A 14379-nucleotide genomic window follows, 5' to 3' on the forward strand; every position below is an offset into this window, starting at 1 on the left:
TTGCTATTTGTATAATTTATTATCGTACAGTCACATTACAAAAGAACAAGTCTATGAAAAAACGTGCGTGGAGAAGACACCGAACACTTCCGCACATCGTAAAAAGCTTCAAATTAAAAAAATCTACACGGACGGTAACGCCATTATCCACGGGATGGATCCTAGAAAAATCCCCAAAGTATGAAACCTGCAGATACAAAACTGAACACGTACGTCCTCCTGCCATCACCATCCGGCCTGTGCAACGTGAAACATCACCCACGCCGACACCTCACTTCTTAGCGTTCTCCACCTCAATACTCGCCAGAGCCAAAACTTTGTCTCCCGATCCTACAACACAAAACACACAAAAAGCAAATGAGAACGACTGCGGACAAGCAAGGGTTAAACTAGTCCTAACCCAGATCAGCCACCAGGGGGCAACATAAACCAAACTGGGGGCAACAAACTTCACCTCCGTGAGCAGAGATTGGCTGAGGGGGCATTTCCAAAACCACTGGCCACGATTGCGATTTTATTTTATTTTAATTTTTTTTAAGGGAATTAAACAAAAAAATAAATAAATAAATCAGCAATTCTGGCAATATTTTTTTATTTTTTACAATATTTATCTTGCAGGATATAAATAAAACAGGTCAAGTTTATTTTTCAGGTCCTGTTATTTCGATATTCTAATGCTGGTAGAGCGATCCTCTGATCACCTGTTCGGCACTGCGCACATTAATTCGCTACTGACGATCGGCAGGCAGGGCTGACATTAGCCTGAACGGTGCCCCATGCAAAAATGCCCTCACCAGATTGTTTTTTTACCCAAAGCACGAATTCGAGCAGGAAACCGTTTTGTTTTTTTTACATCCTATAAATTTAATTTCAGATTTCTTTGCAGTCTGGACTCACACCCGTTGACAATGACGCAAAAGCAGATTTTGAAATCTGTAAAACAAATCCACGCCGAATTATGTGGCTATTGGTGCAGATTTGCCTCTGATTTTCTTGTGTCTTATCAAAAGATAAAACCAAGGATTTTGAAATCCACAGAAAAATATACAATGTATTGTACATAACACACATCAGCTGCTGCAGAACCTCACTAATACACATCACAGCTGCTGCAGAACCTCAGTAATACACACCACAGCTGCTGCAGAACCGCACAGTACACCACTCAGCTGCTGCAGAACCTCACAGCACACACCTCAGCTGCTATCGTTACAGTAAATTGATAGAAAGGCTTTTAAATCCACACTGAACCATTACACGGTGATCTGCAGAGAGCACGGACGCCATGTAATGTACGAGGCTTCCAATGTTATGATGCCACCAGATAAGGAACCTGACAGCTGATTCCTAATGCACAACCCCCGGGATGCAGGCATCAGACATGGGAGTCATTATTGCAGCCGGATAGGATTTACTCTGATGCTGCTGCCCAGGTACGATGTGACCAGAATGACTAATCCAAGAGTCCGGACAGCAGCTTCGCCCTGCTCTGAGAAAACAGAGAGCACAGAGGTGGGGGAGAAGTTGCCCCCACAGTCTGCCTGCCTGGAGTCTGTGCCGAGGAGAAAATTTACTTCAACTCTTCCTGCAGCGCCCCCTCTGACGTCTGGCAGCCGGTGCCCCATGCTGAATGCTCACGTGTCCGATAACTATTCCTCCTTGATCTTCCCTCACTCCACCAATCATATGCCTGCTTGGTTCCGGCAGTGACTTATCTCGCTCAAGACCAAAGTATCGATCATGTTAAAATTCAATTTGTCCCTTTTACCACTTTTAAAACAAATTTAGCGTTGGATTAAAAAACAGTAATATAAGTAATGATTTACCTAATCCGTCTGTCACCTTCTGAAACTGGCTGAGGGCCGCACCTGCATTCTCTGCTAAGAAAGCCTCATCCTCTGGAGTCAACTAAACAGAAAAAAAAACAATGGAATCAGCTTTAATATTTATAATTTATCAACCCGAAATCCCAGAGCCCAGAAATCCCATACATGGAATCTTATATAATGTCTGTCTGCAGCCACCACTAGGGGGAGCTCCCTGTATACAGAGATACATGATAAGATCCTGTCTGCAGCCACCACTAGGGGGAGCTCCCTGTATACAGAGATACATGATAAGATCCTGTCTGCAGCCACCACTAGGGGGAGCTCCCTGTATACAGAGATACGTGATAAGATCCTGTCTGCAGCCACCACTAGGGGAGCTGCCTATATACTGAGATACATGATAAGAGTTTGTCAGCAGTTACCACTAGGAGGAGCTCCCTGTATACAGAGATACATGATAAGATCCTGTCTGCAGCCACCACTAGGGGGAGCTCCCTGTATACAGAGATACATGATAAGATCCTGTCTACAGCCACCACTAGGAGGAGCTCCCTGTATACAGATACATGATAATATCCTGTCTGTAGTCACCACTAGGGGGAGCTCCCTGTATACAGAGATACACGGTAAGATTGTCTGCAGCCATCACTAGGGGGAGCTCCCTGTATACAGAAATACATGATAAGTTCCTGTCTGCAGCCACCACTAGGGGGAGCTCCCTGTATACAGAGATACATGATAAGTTCCTGTCTGCAGCCACCACTAGGGGGAGCTCTCTGTATACAGAGATACATGATAACATCCTGTCTGCAGTCACCACTAGGGGGAGCTCCCTGTATACAGAGATACATGATAAGATCCTGTCTGCAGCCACCACTAGGGGGAGCTCCCTATATACAGAGATACACGTTTCTGTCTGCAGCCATATACTGGATAATTATCTTTAGACATTTTACCTTCTCTCCCAGTTTCCGCAGTGCGGTCAGGATTTCTCCTTTCTGCTGGGTGTAAACATCTCGGGCTAATTTTCCCACCATTAGATCTCGGTCCATCTGTAAAATGAGACAAATACCTAATTGTAGGAGGTCACGTACCACATCGTTTCCAAAAAAATGCTGACAATCTTTGAGAAAACCCAATGGCCAGTCCTCTACTACTTTAGCCATACGGTAATTATGAAGAAAATTAAAATTCTCTCTCACCTCGGATAACCGCGTCCTCAGCTGCCCCGGCTGCTTCTTGGCAAACATCCGGATGACCTCGGGGGTCTTGAACGCTTGGCTGATGGCTGCTTGAATGGCCTCAAAGACAAAAGGGGCTGTAATATATGAAACTATCACAGAGAGAAAGAGAACGACGGCCGCTGCTCACCAGATCATAGTAAACCCACAAAAATGCCTTTAATCCGGTATCAATGGGACAAGATCAGCGCTGAATTGTCAGACATTCTGGATTACTGGATGGGTATAGAAGGGGTTGTAGATTCCCCAACTGCTGGACAGCCGCAGGTTTGTGATCCCTGATTTAGGACATATTCACATGAAGGATGTTAAAAAAATATTTAGAATTGAGAGTCCTCAGTGGTTGATACCTTTTACCTGATACACCACTGAGGACTCTCAATTCTAAATATTTTTCTATCTACTGGCTAACACGGTACCAATATATATTTCTTTCCTGTATCATGAAGGATGTTATGATTCCTGTGACGGTAAATCCTGGTTTCTGGACCTGATCTATAACAGCATCAGATCTGACTACGAGGGTCCTAGCCTGGCTCAGGAGAGTCGCAGTGAGGCCAGGAATTGGGACTGCAGCCATAACACGTTCTTGTGAATCTACAGGTTCCTCACCAGCTGCATCCCGCCGAGCTCATCCACCAGCGTCATGTTCCCTGCGATGATCTTCTGCAGAGAGTCGTTGAACTCACTCAGCTGCTCCAGCGTCTCTTTCTTGGTCTCCTCATACTCATCAGCATCCAGCTCATCTCTAAGAGCAAAATGAGGATACTACTCCGCGGCACGCTGACATATTGCATGGCAATGGTGTTCATCATGCTGCTGTATAATACCAGTATGATACCTGCATTCCTCCAGGTCTTGAAGCTGTTGCATCAGACGATCCAGCTGCTCTTCTAAGTTCTGGCGGAGTTTACCGGTTTCGCTCTTCCCTCTCGACGCCATCTTGTCACTAAGAAGGGGAAATGACAAGTATTATAATCCTCCGCAAGACCCAGAATGTAAGGTACTAGGTGCCATGTTGGAGTAAACATTAAGGCTTGGCAGCTGCACTGTCCTGCCGGAGATGACCATGCTGGATGTCCAGGCTCTTCTGCGGACAAGTGTGGCCACCTCTTACAGGTACTGGTGAAAAGTACTGTCATATAGGATGATGGCTGCCGGCCCCAGTACTGGAGCTGCAAAGACTGGAAGTGCCGTATTCTGATAAGTGCGACCGGTGGAACGACGGTGAGGAAGGAGACGCCAGCGGCACATGAGAAGAGAGGAGGTGCTCCAGGCTGGGGATCAGCAGAAGGTGAGGATGGAGGATCTCCACTGATTATGGGGGTGATGTATAATTCTAGATCAATTTGTAATGACATCGTAGTGTGTGCAGCCGCTATATGACGTTACCCTTATCTGGACAGAAAGTGCCAGGATATTTTCAACTTGAAAGCCAGTCGTCAACAGTTAGGAAAATGGCACTGCAGTTGGCACTCGTATGTTAGGGGCATCTTGTACCAAACGTGCAAACATGTAAACAGGGACATACTGGAAGTATGATGTATATGCAGGAGTGGGCCAGGAGGGATTGCACATCAGCACATACAGGGGATACGGCACAAGGGTTACCGGACCGTACAGCGGATATTACATGAAAGTCCCCAGACCATACAGCGGGCATGGCGCGAGAATCCTGGACCGCACAGCCGCCGCAACATAAGGGTTCCCAGACCGTACAGCTGGTAAGGTATTAAGGATCCCAGACTGTACAGCGGACACAGTGCTAGGCATTTCAAGACAGTATGGCACGAGAGAACCCAGAGCGTACATCGGGCACGGCGCAAGAGATCCCAAACCGTACATCGGGCACGGCGCGAGAGATCCCAGACCGTACATCGGGCTTGGCGCGAGAGATCCCAGACCGTATATTGAGCACGGCGCGAGAGATCCCAGACCGTATATCGAGCACGGCGTGAGAGATCCCAAACCGTACATCAGGCACGGCGCGAGAGATCCCAGACCGTACATCGAGCACGGCGTGAGAGATCCCAGACCGTACATCGAGCACGGCGCGAGAGATCCCAGACCGTACATCGAGCACGGCGCGAGAGATCCTAGACCGTACATCGGGCACGGCGTGAGAGATCCCAGACCGTACATCGAGCACGGCACGAGAGAAGCCAGACCGTACATCGAGCACGGCGTGAGAGATCCCAGACCGTACATCATGCATGGCGCGAGAGATCCCAGACCGTACATCGAGCACGGCGCGAGAGATCCCAGACCGTACATCGGGCACGGCGCGAGAGATCCCAGACTGTACATTGGGCACAGCACGAGAGATCCCAGACTGTTCACTGGGCACGGCACGAGAGATCCCAGACTGTACATTGGGCACAGCACGAGAGATCCCAGACTGTACATTGGGCACAGCACGAAAGATCCCAGACTGTACATTGGGCACGGCACGAGAGATCCCAGACGGCTCAGTGTGTGGTGTCCCAGACAGTATAGAGCGCGCCGCACAAGTGACCGTCCGGCAGGTACTCGGTGAGGGCACGCGGGTCACAGCGGATGGACTGTAGAGCCGGCACCAGGTACTCGGTGAGGGCACTCGGGTCACAGCAGATGGACTGTAGAGCCGGCACCAGGTACTCGGTGAGGGCACGCGGGTCACAGCGGATGGACTGTAGAGCCGGCACTATGTTCAGATAGTTTTTTTCATTCTCATCCGGCATTTTCTGTTCCGGATTTTCCCCATTTACTTTAATATGGATCTTAGAGCCCAGAATTAGTCGGCTGCTCTGAAACATTTTTCATTCTTTTTTTTTTTTTTTTTTTTTTTTACATTTCTGCAAAACAAAAACGCACATAAAATACGAGAGAACCGTGCAGAAAACATGTGCAGAAACGCTGCAGATTGCAATGTAGAAACCGGCGATGCGAGGAGCGACCCGGAGCCGCACGTCACCGGCGGGAGATTTTACCGAACGCCGGTGAAGGGTGAAATCAGCAATAAAGATCCTGAACACGGAGCGTGACAGAGGCAGGACACGTCCTGGGCTACTGCACACAATGACCTCCCTCCTTTACACCGGTCCTAGCAGGGTGAGGACAGCGCCCGAGTCACCCGACCACAGCCGCCCGTCACACCCTGCAGGTGACAGGTGACACAGACACACACCACCGCCGCCGCCACATTACTGCTCCCTACCTGGCTCCGGCGCTGGCTTCACTAAGGCTTCGCGCATCCTGATGACGTCACTGGAGGACAACCAATGGACGAGCGGGGCTGAGGTGTCGTCCAATGAGAAAGCACTTTTCTTTACTTGTGCAGCGTTTAATATCTTCCCCCACGTGGAAGGTGAGTACCGGGGGCGTAGTGCTGGGGGAGTTCAGCTGACAGATGTGCTGTGTTTCTGGGCCACTTGCGGTCTCTGTGCAGGTGGAGCAGCCTGCAGTGCAGCTACATGACTAGTCAGAGAGGCACATGGGCAGCTCACGTCAGGTGCAGGGGGAGCAGCTCTGGTGTGGCGACCTCCAGGTGCCCACCCTGGCCCCGTACTGTGGTGGTAGTCACCGCCGTGTATGTGCTCACCTGCATTTCTCATTGGAACCTCTGTGACGACCTCTGACCTCGTGCCGTTCACTTTCACTAGTTCTGCAGGAGTGAGAAGAATGCGCTGCCATAGATCATGGCTGCTATGGAGGAGGATGGAGCCCAGACAGCGATCCACACACCCCGGCCTGGTCCAGCTGACCCGGGGACATGCCACCGACCTCCGTGAAGCGAGAGGGCTAGTTCCCAAATCTGGGAGTGTCCCCCTGGACCTGGGGTGGTGGGAGGTATGCTCATCTCATGGAGGACCCCACACTCATCCCCGATGTCCCTGCCTCCTTCGGCATCACACAGGTTCTTTTGAGACTGCACGGCCTTCTACTGTCCTGGAAACTTGTTGTCACTATCCTTGTAGCACAGCCTCTGTATGATGCTCCTGTCTGTGGTCTTATGGGGACTCCTGCCCTCGTGGGGCCCCATATCCTGCCCCCCTCCCCGACTTATGAGGCCCTGTATCGTTGTCCTCATGAGTCCCCTCTCTGGCCCTTCTTTAGCCAAGTTTCATGGCCCTCGTGTGGCCCCGTTTCCTGCCCCACGACCTTTGCGAGGTACCGTCTCTTGCCCTTCTTTGGCTCCACTTGCTGTCCCCCTACCGGCCCTCGTGGGGTCCCATCTCCTGTCTACTTACCGGCCCTCGTTGGGCTCCATATCCTGTCCCCCTACTGGCCTCATGGGGCCCCATATCCTGTCCCCCTACCAGCCCTCGTGGGATCCCATCCCCTATCCCCCTATTGGCCCTCGTGGGGCCCCATATCCTGTCCCCCTACTGGCCTCATGGGGCTCCATATCCTGTCCCCCCTACCAGTCCTCGTGGGATCCCATCTCCTATCCCCCTATTGGCCCTCGTGGGGCCCCATATCCTGTCCCCCTACTGGCCTCATGGGGCCCCATATCCTGTTCCCCTACCAGCCCTCGTGGGGTCCCATCTCCTTTCCCCCTATTGGCCCTCATGGGGCCCCATATCCTGTCCCCCTACTGGCCTTCGTGGGGCCCCATATCCTGTCCCCCTACTGGCCTCTTGGGGCCCCATATCCTGTGCCTCTACTGGCCCTCGTGGGGCCCCATATCCTTTCCCCCTATTGGCCCTCGTGGGGCCCCATATCCTGTCCCCCTACTGGCCTTCGTGGGGCCCCATATCCTGTCCCCCTACTGGCCTTCGTGGGGCCCCATATCCTGTCCCCCTACTGGCCTTCGTGGGGCCCCATATCCTGTCCCCCTACTGGCCTCTTGGGGCCCCATATCCTGTGCCTCTACTGGCCCTCGTGGGGCCCCATATCCTTTCCCCCTATTGGCCCTCGTTGGGCCCCCATCTCCTGCTCGTGTGGGGGTCATCCACTTTTCAGAAACCTTTTTTTGACCCTCTGTGTTGTATGTGTCTGTTATTTTCTTCCTCTGAGTAGCCAGAACATCATGGCCACAAACCTCATCCTTTCCATGTCCTGCTGCACATTTTACTGTCTTGTCTTTCATCTATGATTGATGACTTTATAAACCTGGTTCCTTCCAGGGCCTTTCTGAGATATTGGACACTTTTCCTGTAAGACATTTTTTTTTATGTGCATTACCAATGACCAAACAAATTACTCATTTCCCCCCCTAAAGTCATTCTTAGATTCTACAGTACATTGTAATAAACAGATTTTATTAGAGAATTCTAAGTTAATAGAGGAGGGTCTCTGTCTAGGACCCTCATAGCATGGTCAGAGTGGAGCGGTTCTAGAAAATGTCTCTTGCTCTGGAGGATCTGTCCTGTGTTACACATAACATGATAAAATTAATGGCGTAATGCAATATGTGTCCTCTGGGGGCGCTACAGAGAAATTGAAAACAGATTAGAGCTGATCACTGGGGATCCCGGCAGGGGGAAACTTTGTGATCACCTTGTCAGTAAAGATTTTTTAAACTAAAGACCCTGATTTAGCTGGATGCAATGTCCCTGGGGTTATTTATGTAAGAGAACCAAATATGCAGGTGGCTTTATGCATATATTGACTATACCAAGGATCCTGTCCAGTTTCCTTGGTGTGGTGGCATCTCGCGTGGTCATTTATGACTAATCAAATAGAAACTCTTTAAAATAAACCATTGAGATCAGATATGTTTATGCTCATTTTATTTAATGAGAAATTGAGCTTTACATGGTGTCCTGCAGCACAGAGTATTTCAGGAGAGGAGTGTACTGATTTAGTGGAAGGCAGTGACCTTGTCAGGACAGGACATGTATGGAGGGTGGGGGTCACAGACTTCTCACCTCTTGGTATACCTCGCTGTGCGCATCCCGCCAGATCAACATGAGTTCTGCCAGCCAATCACAAGTGACTGAACTTTTCCAAACTTTCTGTAGTTTAGGATCATCTGAAGCGTCTTTATGTAAACCACAATTACAGCAGCGCCATCTCCTGGTTGGTGGCATTATGGCAGGACATTGGATATAACTATATAGCCATTTGTTTAGGGTTTGTTTTTTTTTTCCTTTTGGCCGATGCAGTACCTCAGGGGAAAGATATATAATGAACTACATTGTGGAGCTGTATATTCTTTTACTTTTATACATTTTATAACTATTGTCTGCTTTAGTGTCTTCTAGCAGATATCATGCGGGGCATGAAGGACTCCATTATATTACCCTGAGTGGGAGTCATTGTCACAAATAGTTTAACATTGGTCAAAAATTTATTACATAGTGACCCATTCTTGGGCATAGACTGAGGGGGTCCTGTAATACACGGAGCCTGAAAAAGGTGCAGCCTCGCACTGACCACCAGGAATGCCAACAAGTCCTGCAGCAATCATTTGTAGGGTCATCCTAATTTGGACATCCCCTTTTAAGAGCTGGGCATTTTTAGGACTTAAAGCGCTATATGGTATGAATGGAAATTGTATCATTTACTATCATATAACTGGAAAAAGCTCATTATATGCAGAGATGAGTGCACCCATATACATGAGCAGGTGTGTGACGGTGGGAGTTCTGCCTTACTGCAGGCTGTCAGCCTTTGCCTGTGGTTTTCTGCTGTGAAAAATGCCCCCCCCCCACGTGTCTCTGCTCCTTTATTTCCCCTCTAATCTTTGTGACACAATAATTTGTCCATTTGGGAACTCGGCCAAAAGCTGTTAGCACAGGATCCACCAATCATCGGGAGACTTCGGCAGTCAGGAGCCCCCCACCACCGGCTGCCCCTCTCCTGGCCGCTGCTGGAATCCCTCTCCCCAGTTTCATAGTGGGAAGGGACCATTGTTTCCAAGTGAAGCTGAATGCTCCTCTGTTCTGCTGCCTTTGTGGACTGATTTGCAGGACCAATAGGTATGAAGCGCATTAGTCCTCACTGTTCTCAGCCCGTCCCCCCCTTCCATTGTCCACAAGTTCAGTAGTACTTTATGAAGCAGTGACTTCGGGGGGCTACAACTCCTCAGATGTGCCATGTACATGGGCAGCAGGTCACTACTTCATAGCAGATGCCGCTTCTAGTTTCTTTACTAAAGACCATCCCAGGAAAAACGGAGTTGGAAAGCCAGAAAGGGCCAACGATCAGGAAAAACACTGCAAAAAAAAAGTCCATAGTTCTAAAATTAGTGTCTGATATTTGTAAGAGCCCATTTGTTCCAAAGCTCTTGGTGCAGTTTATACAGCGATGTTAGGTCTCAGTCAGGTCAGGAATTGCAGCCATAACATGGACCGTAAAATAGGACCAGTACATGGTGGGGTGAATAAGGTCTTATTTTCGTAAAGTGGAGATGGCAGGGATCATTTCTTCTAGCTTTAAGTGGATGATATCAGAGAGCAATAGTTCACTTTCACCTGCTCAGCACATGCACAGATAATCGATCGTAGGCGTATCGTCTCTACAAGGCAATAATATGGCACTCCGGCTGCTACTCCCGTCATGATGGGGGTTGTAGTTTTGCAGATTGGGGAGCAGTGCTATATGGGGTTTCCTAGTATATCAATTAGAGATGTCATCAATGTCCGAATAATTGGGGTACAACTCTCTATCTCTTCCCATGGTGTTACCGAGCTGTGTGGACACAGGATAAGGAAGTGTTGTCATGGGGCAAAGGCAGAGATTCGATTTAAGCCTTTGATAAGGAATTGCAATTATCGTTTTGGGGTAATTCTGCTCAGTGCCAATAATAATGGCATAAAGCAAAGATAAGTGGCGGTAAGTGTCCCCAAAGCATCCAGAAATGACAGCTAAGCCTCCATTAATAACTCGCCTTATGATACCACCCTGTTCACACACCTCATATATGCAGTTTGCTTTATGGCATGCAGTTTGCTTTATGGCGGTCAGCTGCTGGTTTGTCACAGGCTGTAGGATTATCATGTGTTCTGATGTCTGTGTGTGGCTGTATATAGGGCTATGTACACACCTGTAGATAAGACGCTGATGGAGGACTGCACCACAGACAGGTAGTACAGAGCTGGAGTGCTCATGGCCTGCAAAAGATGGAAGACTTCACGTTTATAGTGTTCTGTCAAATGCAGATCAATGATAACTAATATGGCTGCCATGAAAGGTCCCACGGGGGCTGCAATACAGGGGTGCGCTAAATGTCCCTGGCTAACTTGAAAGAAAGCCATTTGTACATGTTGGTTGAGGGGTTCCTGTTATACATTTTGCATCGGCCCTACAGCTATTGTATGGCACTAGGACTGCTTGGTGCAATATATGTGGGGGGATATATCCACAATATACTGCAGTTTCCTTATAGATTCAGTTGTGTAAACTTTTACTAATTCTTCATGTAGTGATTCGTGGGTTGTGATCAACAACTCGAGCACTTACACATTCTGCAGCCAGAGATGTCGTTAGAACGGTGCAGATCCCCTCGATGAAGGAGGCCACCCCAAATATGTGAAAAACGGTCTTCAGCCAACATGGTATCGGCTCCACAAGTACGAGGATGAGCGCAAACGCTGCAATAGAAGGTGGACTGTCAGCGCAGGGCAGTAATAGAAGGTGGACTGTCAGCGCAGGGCAGTAATAGAAGGTGGACTGTCAGCACAGGCAGTAATAGAAGGTGGACTGTAAGCGCAGGCAGTAACAAGGTGGACTGTCAGCTTAGGCAGTAATAGAAGGTGGACTGTCAGCACAGGCAGTAATAGAAGGTGGACTGTAAGCGCAGGCAGTAACAGAAGGTGGACTGTCAGCTCAGGCAGTAATAGAAGGTGGACTGTCAGCACAGGCAGTAATAGAAGGTGGACTGTAAGCGCAGGCAGTAACAGAAGGTGGACTGTCAGCTCAGGCAGTAATAGAAGGTGGACTGTCAGCACAGGGCAGTAATATAAGGTGGACTGTCAGCAGTGCAGTAATAGAAGGTGGACTGTCAGTACAGGCAGTAATGGAAGGTGGACTGTCAGTGCAGGCAGTAATAGAAGGTGGACTGTCAGCGCAGGCAGTAATAGAAGGTGGACTGTCAGCGCAGGCAGTAATAGAAGGTGGACTGTCAGCGCCGGGCAATAATAGAAGGTGGACTGTCAGCACAGGGCGGTAATAGAAGGGGGACTGTCAGCGCAGGGCAGTAATAGATGGTGGACTGTCTGTGCCGGGCAATAATAGAAGGTGGTCTGTTAGCGCATGACAGTGGGCTGCGGCTGTTTAGGCATGTTTGGCATTGTAGCTTTTTAGTAGCTGGAGAGTCACAGGTTGGAGACCACTCTAAGGAATATTCAAAAAGTTTAGATTTTTCAAAAACATCCACGTAGCCCCCACATATGAGCCCCTTTGTTTTTTTTTATTAGATCCCCCCTTTATATGCTACATGTCATGCTGTGCGGACCCTCACCGGTTGTGAACAGGGTGAAGCCAATGTTGCTGATCAGGTTATTGAGAAGAGGTTGGCTGCAAAATCGCGATGAGCTCGGCCTGTGGGGAAAATATTGTTAGTTCGATCTACAAACACCAGCCTGAGATGCGGACCCCCCCACCTCCATACAGTTTATCAACGTGGAACCCTATTAAAAAAAGGATTACCTAAACCAGACAACACTTTAAAGGGGCACTGGCCAGTGGCAGCGATCAGGAAGGGGCGCGCAGCTCTGTAGCATACATGCTATACGATGCTAAATCCTTTCATCAGTCGGGGTCTTGGGCTGTGGAGAGGAATCACCTATGTTGGGGTCCGGTCCTGCAGGACGCCAGCTCTTGTGCAGGCAGTCAGGGCATGCTGGGAGGTGTAGTGTAACAATAGCAGGAGTGCCGCAATTTGCTGCCCTATGCTATAGAATAGGAGCGTTTCCTCTGCCATTGCCCCCACAGGACTAGGATGGGGGTGTCACGGATCCCTGCTCCGTGGTGTCACTTTTCGTGACGTGCCTGCTCTCACACGTGACTTGGGGTTGTGCCTGCAAGGGTTAATCTATCTCCCCTCTCTCAGTCCAGCATTCAACCTCTGTCCTATGCTGTAATGGGAGCATAAATCACACACCGACCCAGGCCACACACCCGCTCATACGCGCTGCCACCACTCATCGAATACATGGGCGATGAGTCCCAGAAATAATACTAATAAAAATATGTCTATCACTCATAAGGCTCACACACCTTAGGCTATGGATTCTTTTAGAACATTCAAGGTTCAACTTGTTAAAGTTTATACTTTAATAACAAAAGGGTCAGTGCTTACAATAAGAAAAGGTATAAAAATATGATAAAAAGACATACAACTTATGCAAAACAGTATCAAAATAAACAGGAGAAAACTTACAGAAAATCATCTAACTGGTAGCTGCTTTCTGCTCCCTGGGGAAGGACGAATGTAGATTGGATCACACCAGCTTCTCAGGCTGCCCTCATCATGTGAACACAATTCTCTGTCTGCAGCCTAAATTTATAACTTTGGTCTGAGGTCAGGTTTCTAGACCTGCCCCTCAGGACAATATCATAACTGCTGCCTGTTTGATTGGGCACGGCCGCTCTACTAATGAATATATATTATTTTCCTCTGGAGACACTTGTGAGATCGTTCCCAGGAATAGCTAACCTCCAAGCAATTAACATCTCCCCTCCAAGCACTCAGAGGTGTCAAGCGTTCCTTTGTTCTTGGCCTTAGCTAGACCTCCTGGTGAGATAGGGAGACACAATGTCTACTAATTCCAAGTAAGCACCTATTAAGGGTACTGTCTCACAGTGGCACTTTTGTCGCTACGACGGTACGATCCGTGACGTTCCAGCGATATCCATACGATATCGCTGTGTCTGACACGCAGCAGCGATCGGGGACCCTGCTGAGAATCGTACGTCGTAGCAGATCGTTTGGAACTTTCTTTCGTCGCTGGATCTCCCGCTGTCATCGTTGGATCGGTGTGTGTGACACCGATCCAACGATGCGTTCGCTTGTAACCAGGGTAAACATCGGGTTACTAAGCGCAGGGCCGCGCTTAGTAACCCGATGTTTACGCTGGTTACCATCGTAAAAGTAAAAAAAAAAAAACAGTACATACTCACATTCCGGTGTCCGTCAGGTCCCTTGCCGTCTGCTTCCCGCACTGACTGACTGCCGGCCGGAAAGTAAGAGCAGAGCACAGCAGTGATGTCACCGCTGTGCTGTGCTTTCACTTTACGGCGGCACTCAGTCAGAGCGGGAAGCAGACGGCAAGGGACCTTACGGACACCGGAATGTGAGTATGTACTGTTTGTTTTTTTTAACTTTTACGATGGTAACCAGGGTAAACATCGGGTTACTAAGCGCGGCCCTGCGCTTAGCA

General features: G+C 49.0%; 2 protein-coding genes and 1 long non-coding RNA gene across 5 annotated transcripts in view; 1 reads left to right on the top strand and 2 right to left on the bottom strand.

Moving 5' to 3' along the window:
- LZIC (leucine zipper and CTNNBIP1 domain containing) lies at nucleotides 1–6392 on the bottom strand. The gene is made up of 7 exons (XM_077249651.1): nucleotides 6267–6392; nucleotides 3912–4019; nucleotides 3683–3818; nucleotides 3032–3130; nucleotides 2786–2881; nucleotides 1827–1908; nucleotides 1–330 (listed from the first exon to the last, which is right to left on the bottom strand). The coding sequence occupies exons 2-7, from the start codon at nucleotides 4010–4012 to the stop codon at nucleotides 272–274; spliced, it is 573 nt and encodes a 190-aa protein (XP_077105766.1). The 5' UTR covers nucleotides 4013–4019; nucleotides 6267–6392; the 3' UTR covers nucleotides 1–271.
- NMNAT1 (nicotinamide nucleotide adenylyltransferase 1) overlaps nucleotides 6064–14379 on the top strand; it is a 26115-nt gene continuing 17799 nt past the window's right edge. The window contains exon 1 of one of the 3 annotated variants that reach the window (XM_077249649.1): nucleotides 6064–6416. In XM_077249649.1, coding sequence (XP_077105764.1) covers nucleotides 6308–6416 — 109 coding nt within the window. In that variant the 5' untranslated portion in view covers nucleotides 6064–6307. The remainder of the gene's footprint in view (nucleotides 6417–14379) is intronic. The other 2 variants (XM_077249648.1, XM_077249650.1) reach the window with 2 other exon arrangements.
- LOC143764244 (uncharacterized) overlaps nucleotides 8775–14379 on the bottom strand; it is an 8005-nt gene continuing 2400 nt past the window's right edge. The window contains exons 3-6 of the long non-coding RNA XR_013213123.1: nucleotides 12459–12538; nucleotides 11459–11589; nucleotides 11043–11109; nucleotides 8775–10212 (exon numbers count right to left, since the gene is read on the bottom strand). This is a non-coding gene — a long non-coding RNA (uncharacterized LOC143764244). The remainder of the gene's footprint in view (nucleotides 10213–11042; nucleotides 11110–11458; nucleotides 11590–12458; nucleotides 12539–14379) is intronic.

This window comes from Ranitomeya variabilis, chromosome 4 (genome assembly GCF_051348905.1).
Source record: "Ranitomeya variabilis isolate aRanVar5 chromosome 4, aRanVar5.hap1, whole genome shotgun sequence".
In the NCBI taxonomy this organism is placed as follows: domain Eukaryota; kingdom Metazoa; phylum Chordata; class Amphibia; order Anura; family Dendrobatidae; genus Ranitomeya; species Ranitomeya variabilis.